General features: G+C 39.1%; 1 protein-coding gene across 1 annotated transcript in view; it reads right to left on the minus strand.

Moving 5' to 3' along the window:
* Nucleotides 1-20,897, minus strand: part of skic2 (SKI2 subunit of superkiller complex) — a 41,599-nt gene that overhangs the window by 16,484 nt on the left and 4,218 nt on the right. The window contains exons 4-20 of the mRNA XM_061982625.1: nt 18,473-18,590; nt 18,282-18,396; nt 18,118-18,192; nt 15,875-15,928; nt 14,189-14,352; nt 13,844-13,999; nt 13,626-13,771; nt 11,677-11,823; nt 11,509-11,593; nt 11,327-11,433; nt 11,090-11,236; nt 8,342-8,438; nt 8,055-8,267; nt 4,816-4,926; nt 2,789-2,900; nt 2,587-2,705; nt 232-363 (exon numbers count right to left, since the gene is read on the minus strand). Of these exons, the coding sequence (XP_061838609.1) occupies nt 232-363; nt 2,587-2,705; nt 2,789-2,900; nt 4,816-4,926; nt 8,055-8,267; nt 8,342-8,438; nt 11,090-11,236; nt 11,327-11,433; nt 11,509-11,593; nt 11,677-11,823; nt 13,626-13,771; nt 13,844-13,999; nt 14,189-14,352; nt 15,875-15,928; nt 18,118-18,192; nt 18,282-18,396; nt 18,473-18,590 (2,098 nt within the window). The remainder of the gene's footprint in view (nt 1-231; nt 364-2,586; nt 2,706-2,788; nt 2,901-4,815; nt 4,927-8,054; nt 8,268-8,341; nt 8,439-11,089; nt 11,237-11,326; nt 11,434-11,508; nt 11,594-11,676; nt 11,824-13,625; nt 13,772-13,843; nt 14,000-14,188; nt 14,353-15,874; nt 15,929-18,117; nt 18,193-18,281; nt 18,397-18,472; nt 18,591-20,897) is intronic.

Here is a 20,897-nt window from a genome sequence, read left to right on the forward strand (position 1 = left end):
GTGCTAATATTGCTCTGGTAGGTTATTAATTATTCATTATAGAAGTTAATGCACTGTTCTGAGTTGGTTTTTTTGCTTCATTAAGTGTCCCCCTAAGCATCAGTAAGTTCTCAATAACTTACACTGGCATTGCAGCAATCAGCCAACTGAACTTAAACACTATAAATATAGGTGGTCATTTCAAGCTTTATTAAAAAATAATGTCTATATTGTCTGTTTTTCCCTTGTTACCTGAGTGTCTCTGTGGTTTTCAGAGAAGCTCCTCTTCATCATGTCCGTCACATGGAGAGCCTCCACTCGCAGCAGGTTTAGGATCATAGTGTAGGTCAGCCTGAACTGTGAGTGGAGGGTGGTAGGCTTGCCCTGATAGAAACAATTAGGACATTAGCAAAAAAAAATGTTATTTCCCTTTTTACTCTCCAATTTAACACCACCAGAGTGAAACTCGAAGGCCAGGTGGCAAATGTGGCCCGCCACCTAATTTTATGTGAAAGTCTGGTAATAATATAATAATATGCGTCAATAAAGTACATCATCTCTATTGTTGAATGTATTTGTTTTTTCAGTTTTGACAGGAAAAAAAAATGCATATTCTAAACTTTAAAATGATCTGATCATGCAACAAGAAGTTCCAAACATTTTTTTTAAATAAATAGGTGTCCTGAACTTTTTCACTTCCGATACAATACTGATATTAGAGCCTTGAGTATTGGCCAATACCAATATTGATTCTATACGATAACAGCTGGAATCATACACACTTTTATTATTTTGTAGTGCGGAATGTTAGAAAATGTTTGATCAAGTGAAATTACTCAAACAAAGAACAATGGTAGCTATAAAAGCGTATGATCAAGACACTTTTGTTAATGGATACTTTCTAAAAAACTTGTCACGGCGCAGGATCGAACCCGCTTTTCCCCGGCAGCTGGGTCTGACGGCACCTCCGCTGGCAGCGCGCCCAGACATGTCCCTAGTCGCACTGAGTGCAGCACGGCCACGCTGCGACAAGGCTGCAGGCAATCACGGATCAGCGCACCTGGACCTAATGAGAGGGAGCGGCATAAAAACCAGCGGACCCAAGGAACCTTTGCCAGAACGTCGCTCATCTTCCCAGTAAGCATCACGTCTGGCATCCCCTCCCTTGTGCTTTGCTCGCCTTCTCTGTGCTCTTCCTTGTTCCCTAGTTCATGTCCCTTGTGTCTCCCGCAGTGTCTTCCCCGTAGTCTATGATCGTGTTTTGCCTCACAACATCCATCCGGATCTATGACTGCCTTCCTCGATCCTTGACCCCTGCTCGGACACGGACAACGCTGCCACTCTCCTACCCTCGACTGTTTGCCTTCTTACGGACTGCCTCTTCGCCTTGCCCCCTTGATTCGACGAAAGAGCCATCCAACACTCACAGACAACAAACCCTGGTAACACTTACACGGTTAATTCTACACATCGTCTACACCCATTCACTAACAGTAGCATACACACTCCACTCACTCATCAAAAGTTTCAATAAACCCTGTAAACCGCAGTTCAGCCTTGGTTGTCTCCTCCTTCCCTTCTCAGTACACAACAAACCTTCTGCCTTGGAGAATTTATATATTTACATATTATTATGCAACTATGATTATTTTATACATTGACACATGTGATTTACACTGCAATAATGAGGACAGGTTAGTACTATGTCTAGCTTGTGTGCTATTATGTGTTCAACTGTTGTGTAGCTGCTAGCTCGTAGTTGTCATGTCTGCGTGATCATGTTTTGTTTTAGTCATGTTCGGTTTTGTTTTTGGACTTTTTGTGCACTTTTGTTTTGTTTTGTCACCATAGCAACCATTAGTTTTCACCTGTCACGTCACGCACCTGTTTCACGTTTTGAGTCACGCACCTGCTTTCACTAATCATGTCTATAGTATTTAAGTTCATTGTTTTCAGTTTGTCGTTCTGACGACATCCCGCATTTATGCTTCTGCACACTCTCCACACACCCTTAAGACCCTTGCTGCTCTTTTTTCATGCCGGTTCCATGCCAAGTAAGTTTTTGTTTATTAAGCCACAGTTAGTGTTTTTTGTTGTTCATAGTTTCTGCCTTTGTGCAAGTATTTGTTTTCATAGCCAAGTCATTTCTCCGCCACTGTGCGCGCTTTTGTTTGCTTCCTTTTTTTGTAGTTATAGTGTTTAAATAAATCATGTATTCACCTTCACGCCACATCTGGTCCAAATCACTTGCACCTCGGGAGAACAAACCAAGCCATGGTCCCAGTCTTGACAGTAGTAGCCTACAGTATAGCCTACCGTGTTTATGTTTTGTAAATTACTTCACTAAAATACAAGAAAAGATCAAAGTAGTGTGCGATATTTAGATGTGAACTGGCTGTCCAGCACGTTGCAGGACTAATTGTATTGTTTTGCTGATATCGGATCGGGACATCCCTTCTTGACATCACCCTTTAAAACAACTCATCCATCCTATAATAGCTGACATTTGGAAAGATGGAGAGATTAGCGGCCAAGCACAAGGCTGACACATATATGCTGCAGTGTGGGAGGAACCCATGCCAACATACATAACATAAAAGTCCTCACCAGCATCATGACATGAAGATCAGACATCTCGTGAACGCCGCCTTTGCATAGAATGATGACGGTGCCTGTCGCGTCCAGACCTCTTCTGCCTGCTCTCCCCGCCATCTGAATATATTCCCCTTAAAGAAACATTCAAGTTATGTCGAAACTCAGATTCACGTGCAGAGATGAACGCAATCAACATTAGCAGTGAGCAACATACCAGGCAGCAGATTTCTATTGCTGGTTCCGTCATGTTTACGAATGTTGTCGAACACCACAGTTCTGGCAGGCATGTTTACTCCCATTGCAAACGTCTCAGTCGCAAACAGCACCTTTAACACCGAAGAGGGTATATTTATTTTCTTTGTAAATCAGAGGTGTTCAAATTGCAACGTTGTCATTCTGTCATTACTTTATATATATATATATTTTTTTAATTATTATTATTAATCAGTCCAACAAAATAATACACAATAATTCAATAATAATACAATTCCAATTCCAAAACCGGCCCAGCAACATTCAAAATAGCAATCAACAGAGCAATTCAGAGGACACACAAACATGACACATCCATCTATCCATATTCTACCGCTTGTCCCTTACGGGGTCGCGGGGGATGCTGGAGCCTATCCCAGCTGCACACAGGCGGAAGACGGTGTACACCCTGGACAAGTCGTCACCTCATCGCAGGGCCACCACATATAGACAGACAACATTCACAAACAATCCAAAAGTAGTCAAACAAAAATGAATAATATCAACAACAGTATCAATATTAATAAGAATTCCAACAAAACAGGGATTAGAAATCCCTCATTTACATTATCATCACAGCCATTTATAAAAAATAAAATATAAACATTTAAAAAATGAACAATAGTGTCACAGTGGCTTGCACTTGCATCACATCTCATAAGCTTGACAACACATTGTGTCCAATATTTTCCACAAAGATAAAATAAGTCATATTTTAGGTTAATTTAATAGTTAAAACAAATTTAAATAATGGATCCCATATTCCAATATATGACACATTATTATCTAAACTATATGCATTTTTTTTTCTACTAATATCCTCTCCATAGCTTGTGCCAGTATGGGTTGGACTATCAACATCTATCCATTTTTTTAATATTACCGTTTTTGTTATGATGCATAATGAAAGAATGCATTTTTACTTTTTGATCATAGCTTACTAAATTGATGCAGATCATTAATTTTTAATAACTGCAAACATTACACCACCTTGTTCGTAATGTGAGTCAATGACCATGAATTTTGTATTACAGACTAATGAGCCTACCATCAATTTAAAGTTAAGTTAAAGTACCAATGATTGTCACACACACACGAGGTGTGGCGAAATTTGTCCTCTGCATTTGACCCATCCCCTTGTTCACCCCCTGGGAGGTGAGGGGAGCAGTGGGCAGCAGCGGTGCCGCGCCCGGGAATCATTTTTGGTGATTTAACCCCCAATTCCCCAATATATATACCCCAATCCAAGCAACCTTTTCCACTCATGATGCAAATAACCCATAACCCACACAGAAAGTCAACACACAGTGGGACATAACGCACAACCTGCTCACTGAACTATGTGGACATTATAAAAAATGTCTAAGCACAATACACAATTAAAAAAATACACGCATTTAAAGAGACTGCAGAGCAAAACACTCTCCACACTTCGCCACGTTTGCCGTATGTTCCGTGTTTCTGATTGTTTACGAAACTTTAAGAAGGTCGTCACGAAAGTAAACACCGTAGGAGTCGAACATTCACATTCTCTTAATATTCAGTGTTTAATTGTTTATACTTCATATTGCAGTGTCGCCAAGGTCTGATGTGTAGGGGTGGGGTTGTTCATAAAAGTTAAAGTTATGCGCTGATTTCAGTCTGTTAGCTATAGTTTGCTTTAAATAATGCAAACCAAATTGTCTCTGGTCATTTCCTGATAATATCGGAAATCCGACATTCTTTATTTTTGTACAAATGATTGTTGTTACATCACAATCAACGCTCTGCTGTGTGGTGAAAAGTGTCGCAATGTGTTTATTTGTGTGTGCGTGTTCGAGTGTGTGTGTGTGTGTGTGTGTGTGTGTGTGTGTGTGTGTGTGTGGGTGTGGGTGTGGGTGTGGGTGTGGGTGTGTGTGTGTGTGTGCGCACGTGGATCCATGTGTTGGCGACTAGTCAAGATGTTTCGACACCCCTGTTCTACATGCTCGCTAAAGCAGTCAGACTGACCTTTACTAGACCTCTTGAGAAGAGCATCTCAATGACCTCCTTGAGTATTGGCAGGATCCCGCTGTGATGGACAGCCACTCCTCTCTTCAATAGGTCCCTCATGAGCACAATCTAAAAAGGAGTTTTCATTGTTGTTACTTGGTAAGACAATTATTCAATCAACAATGTGCACATTTTTTGTTGGTTTCTGTTGATGATGTCACATTCAAACACTCATAATAAGCCTACCCTGATTGTTAAGGAGGGACAATTATTTCTCTCCCAAATGTATTAAAATCTGTATTATTGACCACTGTAGTACAGTAATAATAATAATAATAATAAACGTTATTTGTATAGCACCTTTCATACAAGAATTGCAGCTCAAAGTGCTTCACAGCAGTAAAATACATGATCAAGTAAAAACATGGTAATAACAAGTGTAGAAAATGGAAAATAAATGATAACAAAATAAAAATAAAGATAAAAGCAAAGTAGAAAACAAAAGGATCAGACAATAATAGTTACAATAATCACAGTGAGGAACAAGAAAGTAATGTAGGAAATAAAAGGCTCAAAGTAATGCAGAGTAAAATACAGGGATCACTGTGAGTCGTAGGTCTCATTTACAGTACAATAATCACAGTATGGATGCAGAGAATAAGATATAGTGCAATTATATAGGATAAACGTCAGAATAGCAAATTACAGTGAACTCAAGGTGCTTACAATAAAAGTAAAAATGTATTATAACCAACCGGTATGTATCGGTTTGATGGTACCGCAACGATATAAAATAAAAACAAAGTAGGAAGCCGTAACGATAAGGCAGTAATGCAGACAGTAATCCTTGTATAATAAAATACAAGGATCACTGTAGGCTGTAGGTCTCATTTACAGTACAGTAATCACAGCAATGTAAGAAATAAAAGGCACTGAATGGCAGGTTTCATTTACAGTACACTAATCACAGTGTGGATGCAGAAATTTAAGAGCAATGTAGGAAATAAATGGGTGATGCAGTGTGAGTGCAAGGTGATAGTGTAGTGGTTAAAGGTGTAGTTAGCTTGCTTCCCTGATCCATCCATCCATCCATTTTCTACCGCTTATTCCCTTCGGGGTCGCGGGGGGCGCTGGAGCCTATCTCAGCTACAATCGGGCGGAAGGCGGGGTACACCCTGGACAGGTCGCCACCTCATCACAGGGCCAACACAGATAGACAGACAACATTCACACTCACTTTCACACACTAGGGCCAATTTAGTGTTGCCAATCAACTTATCCCCAGGTGCATGTCTTTGGAGGTGGGAGGAAGCCGGAGTACCCGGAGGGAACCCACACAGTCACGGGGAGGACTATGCAAACTCCACACAGAAAGATCCCGAGGCCGGGATTGAACTCACGACTACTCAGGACCTTCGTATTGTGAGGCAGACGCACTAACCGTTCTTTCACCGTGCTGCCCTGATATCTAATTTAAATGCTTGAATAACGAGATAGGTTTTAAGCTGTCTTTTGAAGATATCTATGGAGTTGGCTTCCCTGATATTTTTGGGCAGTGTGTTTCCATAGTCTTGGGGCGTAGTTGACAAAGGCTGCCTCACCGAACCTCTTTTGACTATTTCTGGGAGCCTCTAATAACTAAGCAGCTGATGACCGCAGCGTTCTTTTTGGTACATAGTTTGTTAGGGTTGTGGCGATATAGCTTGGTCCCTGTCTGTTTAGGGCTTTGTATGTAAGGAGTAGGACCTTAAAGTCAATTCTAAACGTTATAGGGAGCCAGTGGAGTAACTAATACTGCTCTCTCCTTTTGGTTTTTGTTAGCAGTCGAGCTGCAGAGTTTTGAATAAGTTGAAGTCTCTCTGTGGTTTTCTTAGGGAGACCTATGAAGAGTGCGTTACAGTAGTCTAACTGGCTAGATATGAAGGCGTGAATTAGCTTCTCTGCATCATTTTGATTTATAAATGGTCGTACTTTTGCTATGTTCCTGAGATGAAAGAACGATGTTTTGGTCACCTTGTTTATATGGGAGTTGAAATTCAGTTCTGAGTCTATGATAACACCAAGACTTGTGACCTCAGATTTGATCCTCCAAGGTTTTTAATTAACGTTTCTCTTTTTGTTTTGGGGCCGATAATTAGAATTTCAGTTTTGTTCTCATTTAGTTTCAGGAAGTTGTTACTCATCCATTTATTTATTACCAAACGGCAGTTGGTGATGGAGTTTTGTAGTGTCCCGGAAGAGTTAGTGCTGCAAGGGGTTCTGGGTATTTGTTCTGTTGTGTTTATGTTGTGTTACGGTGCGGATGTTCTCCCGAAATGTGTTTGTCATTCTTGTTTGGTGTGGGTTCACAGTGTGGCGCATATTTGTAACAGTGTTAAAGTTGTTTATACGGCCACCCTCAGTCTGACCTGTATGGCTGTTGACCAATTATGCCTTGCATTCACTTGTGTGTGTGAAAAGCCGTAGATATAATGTGATTGGGCCGGCACGCAAAGGCAGTGCCTTTAAGGCACCCCTCCAAAAATGTTGTCTGGGTGGAAATCGGAAGAAATTCGGGAGAATGGCTGCCCCGAGAGATTTTCGGGAGGGGCACTGAAATTTGGGAGTCTCCCGGGAAAATCGGGAGGGTTGGCAAGTATGACTGGGAGACGCAACTGCTCTGTACTTCTCCCTACGTCCGTGTACCACTCCGTACAGCGGCGTTTTAAAAAGTCATAAATTTTACTTTTTGAAACCGATACCAATAATTTCCGATATTACATTTTTTAATTTTTTTTTTTTATTGACATCCAGCATCAGACATTCCTATCCATTACATCATATATATTAAATTTTAAAGCATTCATCGGCCAATAATATCGGCAGTCCGATAGAGTAGAGATGTCCGATAATATCGGCAGTCCGATATTATCCGACATCTCTACTCAAGACATATACTGTATGATAGCTTATAACAGGAACTTAACATCACAAAGAGGCAAGTCCATAAAAATAGGTTACAATTATTACACCCAAAAATGTTATTCCTTTTACTCTTTCAATGTCTACTCCGTCTATTTGTGTTAGTGTTTTACTTTCTCTAGTTACAATAAACGATTAGTTGCATTTTTATAATTAGTTGCGATAAACAAACAATGACTTTGCTACAATGCACATTAAAACATATCTGAACAGATTTCTATATGATAGAAGCCTTTTGTGTGTATCTGGGTAGTGTTCCACGGATAAAGCATCATTTTGGAGCAGAGTTTGCATACCTGAGGAAGCTGTCGGTCTCCTCCTCGAAGGCGACTCAGGCTCTTCTGGAAAAAGGAGTGGATCTCTGCTTTCTCTATGGACGTGGTCAAGTCCATGGATTCCAGCGAGTGGGCGTTCTTGTCGCAGCGTGTGCGGGAGAACGTAAAGGCCACCACGGGAGTCTGCTGCCGCTGGGACAGGAAGTGCAAGAGGGTGAGCCACACCGATCGGTCCTAAAATGTAGATGGAAGACAGAAAAGTGAAGGATAAAAAATAAGAAGAGCATCAACTTGAGGGGATAAATTACCTGACTCGCTGTGGTGTTTTGATTTGTGCTTTTTGTGCCAAAAGACTGGGCATACTTGCTGGTGCGTTCCTTTTTGGCATCCACAGCTGCAAAGTACCTGTAAATACCCAATAATGTGTATTTGAAACTTTCTTAATATTGTTATAGTTATTCATAGCTGCACACCTGCCAAGCTTAAATACTTTGTATGTAACACACTTCGACAATCACTTTAAAATTGAAGATTTAAGAGTCCCTATTGTCAAATGTGTATCAGACACAGATTTTAGAAATTACGTTTTCCTCTCTCCATAGTGTAATCACAATGTACATGTAAATACAATTTGATTTGATTCACAACCGAATCACCATTCTTATTTATTCAGATTCCAAATCAATTCATAATTTTCGAAATTTTAATTGTTTATTTATTTTTTAAGAATAATTAAAAAAAATACATTGTTTGGGCTATCCCTGGGCTTACGAGTATTAGTTTGAGTTAAGAATCGCGTTGAATCAAGACTCGATTCTGAAACTAAATTAAACGAATCGTTATATTCACATCCCCACAATAATATCAATATTATGTAACTACAATAGAGCAGTGCAAAGAAATATACAGTACAAAAAAAATCTAATGTAAAAAAAAAATGTGCATAAGCATATAAAAGTGAGATATTTTAATATATTTCTTTAGTTTAATAAAAAGGCTATAAAAAATATTACATATTACCGATACATGTTTAAAAAAAACCTTTGCTATTACAAGTTATAAAAAATAATTATCTATTTTAGCTGGGTTTTTTTAGTAAAGGGGACCTATGATGATTTATATCTATATTTAAAACACTTCATTATGGTCCAAATAATATACAGTACAGGCCAAAAGTTTGGACACACCTTCTCATTCACAACACAACTGATGGTTCCAACCCCACTGATAAAGCAAGAAATTCCACTAATCAACCCTGTTAAGGCTCACCTGTGAAGTGAAAATCCTTTCAGGCAACTACTCTTGAAGCTCATCGAGAGAATGCCAAGAGTGTGCAAAGCAGAGCAAAGGGTGGCTATTTTGAAGAAAGTAGAATATAAACCATGTTTTCAGTTATTTCACCTATTTTTGTTAAGTACATAACTCCACATGTGTTCATTCATAGTTTTGATGCCTTCAGTGACAATCTATAATGTAAATAGTCATGAAAATAAAGAAAACCCATTGAATGAGAAGGTGTGTCCAAACTTTTGGCCTGTACTGTATATCAGGTATGCTTGGTGTAAATTTTGCTCTACAGTTAAATTTTTTAAGTCTATGTGCAAGATGTTCGTTCCTGGAGGTGTTCCCAGATTGCAAATGAAACCACGCCCCAATAAATACAAAATTGTACTACCCTACCTAGTGTGTGTGTTTACGCTTGAACTACTTTACATATCTACATCAGAACAATGAACGAGAAAAGTGAATCTAAATGCAGCTTTGTTTTCTTTGACTCTTGACTCAAATATCTATAGTCCAGTCGCGAGTTGGGTTGCAATGTATCTGCATGTGCGTAAAAATTTGGCTGGCAAACGAACATCTCGCGACTGCGAATCGGCTCTCGACGTTTACTTAAAAGAGCCATTCAAAAGACTCTATTCGTTCACAAAAATCACATCTTTGCCTCAGGCTATAAGGTCTCTGAATGAGCAGTATACACATGGGCAATAACGTTCTTTTGCGAGGTTACCCTAACCCACAAAAGAGGCTCTGCAGGGGAGGAGTGAGCCGCTGTAGCATACGCTGCTGGTGCCATGACACGGGAGCATAATCCCGTTATCACAGACTGAACTCGAAACTGAAAACAAAATGCGTACCTGTAGAGAATCGAAGCACGCAAGCGTATCCTAGGGTCAACATGGGTGTACAGTAGAGATGTCCGATAATATCGCACTGCCGATGTTATCGGCCGATAAATGCTTTAAAAATGTAATATCGGAAATTATCAGTATCGGTTTCAAAATTATCGGTATCGGTTTCAAAAAGTAAAATTTATGACTTTTTAAAACGCCGCTGTGTACACGGACGTAGGGAGAAGTACAGAGCACCAATAAACCTTAAAGGCACTGCCTTTGCGTGCCGGCCCAATCACATAATACTACGGCTTTTCACACACACAAGTGAATGCAAGCATACTTGATCAACAACCATACAGGTCACACTGAGGGTGGCCGTATAAACAACTTTAACACTGTTACACTGTGAACCCACACCAAACACATTTCAGGAGAACATCTGCACCGTAACACAACATAAACAACAGAACAAATACCCAGAACCCCTTGCAGCACTAACTCTTCCGGGACGCTACAATATACACCCCTGCTACCCCCTACCTCCCGCCCCCCACCTCAACCCCGCGCCCCCCAACCCCGCCCACCTCAACCCGCTCTCTCAGCTCTCCAAGCTGCTGTTTTGAGGCATGTTTAAAAAAATAATGCACTTTGTGACTTCAATAATAAATATGGCAGTGCCATGTTGGCATTTTTTTCCATAACTTGAGTTTATTTATTTTGGAAAACCTTGTTACATTGTTTAATGCATCCAGCGGGGCATCACAACAAAATTAGGCATAATAATGTGTTAATTCCACGACTGTATATATCGGTATTGGTTGATATCGGTATCGGTAATTAAGAGTTGGACAATATCGGAATATTGGCAAAAAAAGCCATTATCGGACATCTCTAGTGTACAGTATAAAAAAGGTGTACTGGCACAGTAAAAAATGGTACCCTTTAGTGAGGAAATTTCCTGCCGCATCCAAAAGCAGAAACATCTCCTTTTGGGTCTTTGTGTTGTTTCCAGTGTACAAATAATGCTCCAAAGGCACAGGCCTCTTTAATGTGCTGATCACGTAAATGTGCCTCTTCTTAATGCGGCTGGTTAAAGAGAGGAAAAACATCCCTTGTCAATATTTAGTTTATGCCTTTTTCTTTACAGGTCAATTGTGTTCATGTCATGGCGCCTACCCGATCCACTCGCTGAACTCCAAAGCGTTTGGCACCGTGGCGCTCAAGAGGATGATGCTGATATGATCGGGAAGCATGATCAGAACCTCCTCCCACACAACCCCTCTCTGAAAAATGGAGAAGATAATCGTCAAAGTCGAATGGGGATAAAACAAAAGAAGCCGTCATGGAAATCTCCTGACCTCAGCGTCATTAATGTAGTGGACCTCATCAAATATGACCCACTCCAAGTCTCTGATGACCTCTGACCCGTTGTACAGCATAGACCTGAGAAGGAAGAGAGTGGTGCATTTATGGACCCGAGGAGGAACTTAACTATTTAACTGTCTGTCACAATTGTGCTAGAATACCTGAGAATCTCAGTGGTCATGATGAGACATGAAGACTCGGGACTGATTTGGACGTCACCTGTCAGGAGTCCCACATCCCCGAAAGTTGCTTTGAAGTCTCTGAACTTCTGATTTGACAAGGCCTTGATTGGGGAAGTGTAGATGGTCCTATCAGAAGACACAATTAAGACTACCCTCAAAAAACAGTGTAAAAAAAAGGTTTTGCACGCACATGATAGCGATGTAGCAAAGTTTAGCAACTAACGTTGACTCTGTCGCCTATCATAACAACATGATTGCAAATTGTTAGTTGCTTCTAGACTGCTTTTCTATGTGTGCACGCGCTCAATGCATGTACGTGTCTGTAAGACAGCCTGAACCCCAGCAGTTTTTATTCAATACAATTAGTAATTGTGAAATATATAGACATTTATATATGGTATTGGCAACATAAGCTAGCCGATGATGTTCTTATTTAATTTTTTGGTATTTTGAGAAAGTTGCAAACAGCCTCTTTAATTTTGAATTTGTATGTATTGAATTACTTTTTATCAATGCTTTTGTTTTGTTTTATATATTATTTTCTATACCAAATGTGTGTTTTTGTGTAATTATTCAACTTTTTTATTAATTATGTTTATGCTTATTAGCTATTACATGTACACCTTTTTTTTTTACCCTAAAGCAGAATGGAATGCACAGAGAGTTTCACCTGTTCACTTGGTTCTGTTCAAGAACAAAACACAAGTACACCCTGTGTTTCTATCTTTGCAAAAACACACACATATTCTCTTAATTAGTTTCGATGGTGAGAAGAGGTGCCAGGAACGAGACGAAGCGAGAGTGGACAAATGTGCGTGTGTCCAAAACACAAGCTAAGGTAAACTTTTGGTTTCGTTGGAGAACGCCTAAACAACTCTGACGTGAAGATTACATTTTAATATGTTATAATTATGATTAGAGTAAGCGTATTTTTCGTAGTATAAGGCGCAACCCTTACATTTTCTACAAAATCGACAGCTCTCCTTAGAACCCAGAATAAAAATGTATTCTGGTTGTGCCCAAAACTTTGATGTTTCTTTAAGTATATAAAACATTACACAAGTCTTTTTTTGTTTTATAACGTATATGAATAGTTACAATTGCATAGTTAATTTTTTTTGCTCGTATCTCTTTTTAGTGGTAAGATCTAGGCCCCTTACAAACTCAGATAGTTTGCACTCTGTTTGCTTCACAGTAGCCATATTGGTTTGGTGGCCCACCACTTTGTTTACTTCTGCTGAAGTAAACAACCTAGAGGAATACAACCTATAAGGACACCAAAATGGCACCTATTAGAAGACATACTATCTGGCATTTTGTTTCGACTTATTATGCAAAACCAACTTTCCTTACCTATTGGTTTCTGCGGATGTGTATTTGGGATCTCCATAAGTCACGAAAATGTGTGCGTGTCCGCCATTGACAATAAGCTCCTTCTTTTTCACTACCCTCTTGTTATGGGAGCATTTGTCCTCCATTGTACATATTAACGTACAGTTCTAACTTCAATCTGTCACTAGATTGTCTATGGAAGCGCTAACAACTACCGGTACAACAAAGATGGCGGGGAGAAGACGTGGAGCCGTGTAAAAAGGACCGCCCACCAAACAGCGCATCCTGAAGAGACAGTCAAAAATGGCTTGAAGATGGTCTGTAAAACATAATCTATGCAACAATTTGACCAAAATAACCACCATTACATGTTATGTAGACCAAAAGGATGTATTTTAAATGTAGAAATAAATATCATATGACCCTTTTTTGCACCTTATCGCTTTGAGTACCTTGAAGGTAGAAAAGCGCTATACAAGTATAACCCATTTATCATTTATTTATTTAATATGAAAATAAACCCGCTCATTGGCAGTGTGCCTTATAATCCGGTGCACCCTATGGTCCGAAACATATGGTAAACAGTAACTACACACCTTGTCATGTGTTTCTGTGAAAGGGCAATGGCGTATTCGGCCACCACTGTCTTGCCAGCCGATGTGTGCGCGGCTACAAACACAGATTCGTGGGCCTCCAGTCGCAATACGGCTTGTTTCTGGAACACGTCTAGCTCAAACGGCCACTGGAAAAAAAACAAAAGAAGTTGTTGTCTGCCAACGAACAATTGTTCGACGTGATGTAGAGGCAGGAGTACCTTGAAAGCCGGATGAGGAATGCGTTTGTAGAAGTCCTCGCAAGGAGAACTTATGTCCACAGGAATTGCCCATTTTTTATTATCTTCTGGCTTCTCACTCTGCTTTGAGTTCACATCTTTTTCCTTATTGGAGTGAGAGGAGGATGACACAGCCGCCTGATGGGAGATGTTAGAAATGCATAACAAGTCGTTTTGTATTTGAAAATGTATTATGAAGGTAAGAACGCACCGAACTATACCATCAACAAACAAGCAAATTATGGTTTGAACTAGTTATTTAGCTATAAATTTGTAAAATTCATAGCCACTGACAGAATTGTGTATCAAAAAGGAAGAATGTCGTACCTGGATGCCCAGGTCTTCAAGGCTGTTTGTTCTTGGTAGTTTGGCAGCTTCCTCGTGTTCTTGCCCCTTCACCGTCCCTTCTACATCAGCCACCAAGTCAGTGATGTCATCAGAAGCGGACAGCAGCGACATGAGGTTGACCTCTGGTTTCGCGATTTTCGCTTCTTGAAGACACACATTTAAAAAATGAAAACAGCACATTGAAATAGTTATTGCACTGGAATCTCTCGATGCTGCAAAGGTATAGGTAGCCATTGGATGCTAAGTAAATGTCACGAGGAGAAAGAGTTGTGTTATTAGCAGGAACTAGAATCAACTAGGGATGTTCCAATCAGGGTTTCATGCTGCCGATTGCAATACCGATAATCCATGAGTGAGATCGGCCAATACCGATCACATGAATTAACTGTATTCTTTGTTTTAATTCATGCTGAGTGCTATTGACAGTTTTACAATATCAACGCAATATTTCAACAAGTTCATTGTTCTATTTTATAACATACATATTGTTCAAAATAAAGTCAATAGTACACAATTACTAAAAAAGATAAAAAACTAATAAAAATACAATCTACTAATCATTTAAGCCAGTGGTTCTTAACCTGGGTTCGATCGAACCCTAGGGGTTCGGTGAGTCGGGCTCAGGGGTTCGGCGGAGGTCAAGACACACCCGACTCATCGTGTAAATAAAAACTTCTCCCTATCGGCGTATTACGGATACGGCAACAGCAGAAGTCACACTGATTTGCAGGTGTGTAATTTGTTGTGCGTTTATGCACTGTGTTGGTTTTGTTGTTTGAACAAGGTGATGTTCATGCACGGTTCATTTTGTGCACCAGTAAAAAAACATGGTAACGCTTTAGGATGGGGAACATATTCACCATTAATTAGTTGCTTATTAACATGCAAATTAGTAACATATTGGCTCTTAACTAGTCATTATTAAGTACTTATTAATGCCTTATTCGGCATGGCCTTATTATAACCCTAACCCTCTAACCCTGGCCCTAACCCTCTAACCCTAACCCTAACCCTAACCAAATAACTCTAAATTAAGTCTTTGTTACTTAGAACATGTTCCCCAAGTGTCCAAAAAACTCTAAATTAAGTCTTTGTTACTTAGAATATGTTCCCCATACTAAAGTGTTACCAAAAACATATAACTTTGTCCTGAATTTTTTTTTTTAAATAAAAAATGTATTTTTCACTAGAGAAGGGTTCGGTGAATGCGCATATGAAACTGGTGGGGTTTGGTACCTCCAACAAGGTTAACAACCACTGATTTAAACCATTTGGTTTTTTCCCTCCAAGGCCTCCTGGTGCCCAGGAATTATTCTCTGAATCTGTAAACATTACCAAAAACTATTTTGTGAAAATAAAAATATCGATCTGATGGCTCTAGTGTCAATCATATACTGATACACATTGAAAGACATTAATCGGCAAAGCCAGATCACATACTTTTTCACAATACCCAGCGATACTGATCAGTGGCTGATCGATCACACTTTTTACAGGTGCCTATATATTTTTTTCAGTTTTTGGGTGGGTTTAATTTCTCCAATGTGCCATAGGCCAATGAAAAACTAACTGTGGCGCTGCGCTTTGGATACCCCTGCACTAACGTATCAGTGATCTAGAATGAACACCACTAAATTAATTGAGAATGTATTTTGACCCACAAACCTTTATCAGTGAAGTCCATTCCAGCTTTAAAACCAGGGGGGACTCTGAGTAAATCTGTGGGTAAAAACATCAACAACAGAAAGCGTGTAAGAAGTTAAATAATACCGATGTTGTAGTTACAGTACAGTAGCCACTCAGAAATTGGTCAGATATATAAATAATAGAAACAGAACAAAAAATAAATACCAAAATCTGTGCATTTAAGGCAGACCTGGGCAAATTAAGGCCTGAGGGACCCATGCGGCCCGTTAAGCTTTTCAACCTGGCCCGCCGGACATTTCCAAAACATTTTTTTAGATCTTTAAGATGGAAACTCTAGCTCTGATGTGCAGTGATGTTTTCAAATGACCGTAAGTCTTGAACTATACAAAGTATTTCAATGGTTGGAATCTGCGCGTTTGCATGATGATATACTAGTTACTATGGTAATGTAAGTCACAGCAGCTCAGACAAGGCATCAAGCAGTGTGGGTCGGGAGCTTTTCCACACAGTGTTTCCAGAGCGGCCAGCCTGAAATGCGGGTGTCAGGGACAGACGCGGAAGGAGATTTTTACAACGAAGTTGTAAAGCTTAGTGATATATCAGATATATCAGATTGTAGGTGGGTTTATTTTTCATATTTTGCTGTGTTTGTTGCATTTTTGCTGCGTTTCACTTGATTGTAAAGTATGTCGATGGAGAGGGGGTGCGACGTTCATATGTTGTCAATATTCAGTGTTTTATCGGTCATAGTTAATATTGTAAATCACACATTTTCATGTACATTCTGGGTGTCTCATTCAGTAAAAACATTTTAAATTCCATTCCGTTTTTTAAGCGGTCTGTCATAACATTTTTAGCATTCAATCAGACATTATTGTGAGGTTTTGTATTAGGGTTTCTAAAAATAGATTCCCAGACAAATTTTTTTCTTTAAATTTCTCAAAATAATTGCCCAGGCCTGATTTAAAGCATACATACAGGGATCAATCATTTGCTATCACACACGTTATGTATACAGTAATCCCTCATTTATCGGTGTATCGCTGTTAATTGGTTTTAAGGGGATTTCCGTGAAGTAGGAATCAGTAATTATAAATCAAATATCTTCATAGCTAGAGTATAAAAACTGTTTATTACCTTCTAAATAATTTTTTCAGCATTATGAGAGCCCTCTTGACATGATATAACACCCTTTAGTCACACTTTACACTCGTTTAATCTAATATAGTAATGCTGCATGAAGGTTGAGCCAATCAGTAGCCGCGATACTGAACAGCTTGATCTGATTGGTTTGGTCTCATCTAATAGTCAACAGTACTGTCGTACTGCTATTTTTAGTTTATTTAGCCAATTTTATGCTTGAAAATAGCTTAATTTAGGGCAAACATGTAGAATATGCTTAAACAGATAAATAAAATAAAATTATGCTAGGTGGTGAAGCGCATTGTGGTGAGGGACGACTCTACGGAACATACCGGTATTTGAATAGTATTTTACCCTTTTTTTGTCAAGTTAAGACAAAAATATTACAAAATATGCCCATGTGAAAGGGTATACACACCAAAAAGGGAAAAAAAGGAAAAAAATAAGACTGGGAGTTATATCAATTGCTTTGTCCTGTCTTGACGTTTTTGCTCAGGTTCTGGATTTGTGGCCCTTTTTTACCCTAAAGTGGCTTTAAAAAGTTTTAAAACTGAGATTATATAGGATAGGATAGACTGTTATTCATCCCACATTTGGGAAAGTGCAGGAAAGGTAAAAACAGATAAAACAATAGGGAAACATTAAAAAACACAAAGGAGGATATAAAAGAGCACAGAGCTGCTGCAACCAGCTGCCACTTGAGCGGTGCCATTTTAACATACAGCAACAAAGTAAAAATGCAATGAAAAACTAAAAATGGGTGAGATTAGATTACAAGCAGGTGAATTATATTTAGTTATTAGGTCAACATTCGATCATCTAGCTATAATTACACACATTTAAAAAGGCAATTGGTTGCACTCTAAATAAAGGGGATTGAATACTTTTATATGCCAAAAAAGGGGTGAAGGGGGAATCAAGTATCATTTCCTTCTACTCCACAATTGTGTTCCGCTTTGTGTTTGTCTTTCACATAAAATCCCCAAAAAATATTTTCATGTTTGTGGTCGTATCGGGACAAGATGCAGAAAAATTAAAGGGGTTTTGATACTTTTTTTTGGACTTGATTTATCCAGTTTATTTGAACAATGGTTAAACACCATTAAAGATAAACTCACCATTTTCAAAGTCTATTTCCTGTTCCAGCTCAGATTTGTTCTTGATTTGGTCCAGAGTAAGTTCTTCCATGCCCCCTGTGCAGAGGCAGAATGGAAACAAAGTTAGGGTTGATACAGATATTCGAGGTACAGTATGTTCCTCATATTTAATAATAAATACTCACCAGGCAGGAAGGGATAATTGGTGTTGCTGCCTCTCAGACTCTCTGAAGGAGGTCCGGGTTTGCGTTGTAATGACAGTGAGTTCTTTGCAGAAAGACCGGTGTTCTCCAATAAAACCTAAATATGAATTAGTCGACAACAGTCATTTTTTTGTATGAAACAAAGAGTGGAGGACTTAAGAAAGTGTGAATACCTCTGTGAAATCCAGCAGCATCCCTGTGGTCGGATCTCTGACGACAGACAGGCCGGAATGGAGCGGAGCCTGAGTGCAGTTGAGAAGCGAGTCGACATTCGTGTTTCTTTCTGTCACTCTGAAAAAATAAAAGATTCTAACTTTAACTGTACGTTGATGAAATACTCAGTGACCTGACACAAACATTAAGAGCATCTAATGATCATCTAAACTTAGTGTAATATTTATTCTGTTTTAAGTTGTATTACTGTATTTCGAGTCCAGTTTTCGGTGGTACATTGCATCATTCTGAGAGCTCTTTCTAACACTTTTACGCCATTAAAAACCAGGACTGGGCCAATTGATCCAAATATTGACAGTATCAAAAACAAAGTGTAGTGGTGTTCATATTGTTAGGTTGTTGGTATACAGCGGCATAAAAAAGTATTCATACCATTTACTGTAGCTACAGTATATGTGGTAATTGATCGTATGTGATCGCCACTTCCGATTAAAGCCTTTTAATGATCACAAACGCCGATCCCGTCTGTATTTATTTTCACTCCCCCGGCTGACAAGCAGCTAGCAGATAATTGTGTATCTCCATGCACAGTGTGGAGCAGCTCCCCTAAGTTATTAATTATAGCAAATAAACTGTGATTCTTAGAATCTTAAGTATCATGACAACTATCTTTGAAGAACAAGGCTAAACATGTTACACACCGAGAACAAGCCAAGAGCAGGCATGCTAATAGCTAAGATAACTGCGAAGCTGGTTTTAAACAACACTAAGAAATAAGTGCTTAGTACATTTTTAGAAGTGTAGATGGAACCACGTTGCAGCAGAAAGTAAGCCGATATTAACAGGAAATTAACACGTAGATTAATAAAATGTGTATCAGCACAGTTGAAGCAAGTGCACAACACAAAATAGGGCAGATCGATCCATAAATTGGTGGTGTCGATACCAAGGGTAGTATCAGTATATGATTGATACTCAACTCATTAGATTGATATTTTTTTTCTCAAAATCGTTATTGTTCATGTGTACAAATTAAGGGAATAAATCCCTGGACACAGGAGGACTTTGAGGGCAAAAAAAAAATTATTTAAATGAGTAGTTGATTATAGTTTTAGCTTTTGTTTTGTTATTGTGTACTATTGACTGGTTTTGATGAAACACTTGTATGTAATAAAAGAGAATAAGGATCTAGTTTAAACATTGTTTGATGTTGTTAAACAGTCAAAAGCACTCTCCATAAATAAATTAAAACATTTACAGTTTACACGTGTGATCGATATCGGTATTGGTATCGGATGGTTTCATTCGATGATAATCAGTATCGGAATTGGCAGCATCGAACCCTATCCGTACCATTTAACCTTTTGTCACGTTACAACATCCATCCATTTTCTACCGCTTGTCCCTTTTGGGGTCGCGGGGGGTGCTGGAGCCTATCTCAGCTGCATTCGGGCAGAAGGCGGGGCACACCCTGGACAAGTCGCCACCTCATCGCAGGGCCAACACAGATAGACAGACAACATTCACACTCACATTCACATAAACGTAAATATATTCTATTTGGATTTTACGTGACGGATCAACACGAAGCGACACACAATTATAATGTATAGGAAAATAATATGTGATTTTAAACTTTTTTTTAACAATTCAAAAACCTAAAAGTCTAGTGTGCAGAAGTGTCCATCATCTGAGCGCAAACAATTACCTTCAGAAGTTACCTGACGATTGCTGAATGCTCGAATGTTGACCTAATAATTAAATAGAGTCATCTACAATGATCTCTCGTTTATCAATGTTAGTTAATAGCTAGAGCATAAAAAACTGTTTATAATCATTTCAATACATTTTTCAACATAACGAGAGCACTCTAGACATGAAAGAACACAATTTAGTCCTTTTACATACTTTTAATCCAATAATAGTAATGCTGGCTGAGGCTGAACCAATCAGTGGCTAAGATACTGAACAGCGTGCTCTGGTTTGGTCTCATCTAGGGGCTAATACTACTGTAGTATTGATATTTTTAGTTCATTTAACAATATTTTTTTATTATGCACTACGGACATCGGCGATCACCACCAGCCATCTGTTTGAGTGACTTTAACCACAACACAACATCCCAGATAATATAGCGAGATCAGCGGCTCACCGTGGTTTGTTGTCGGCCTCAAAGGTAAGAGACGATGCGGGCGGACAAGAGAGACTGACGTACAGGTCTAGAACTATACACGCTGGCTAAAGTTCAAACTTTATAACTGTATATTGACAATAAAAGGCTTTTCTATTGAATATCATATCACAAGAATTCCGTTGCACGGCTGCTTCCGAGTTGTAAACAACAGAGGCTTAAGGCTATAGATACGCTACGAGCTACATCACAAACGTGATAACAGATTATATAACTTACTCATCCATTGCCAA

Source organism: Nerophis lumbriciformis, linkage group LG21, assembly GCF_033978685.3.
Source record: "Nerophis lumbriciformis linkage group LG21, RoL_Nlum_v2.1, whole genome shotgun sequence".
Classification (NCBI taxonomy): Eukaryota; Metazoa; Chordata; class Actinopteri; order Syngnathiformes; family Syngnathidae; genus Nerophis; species Nerophis lumbriciformis.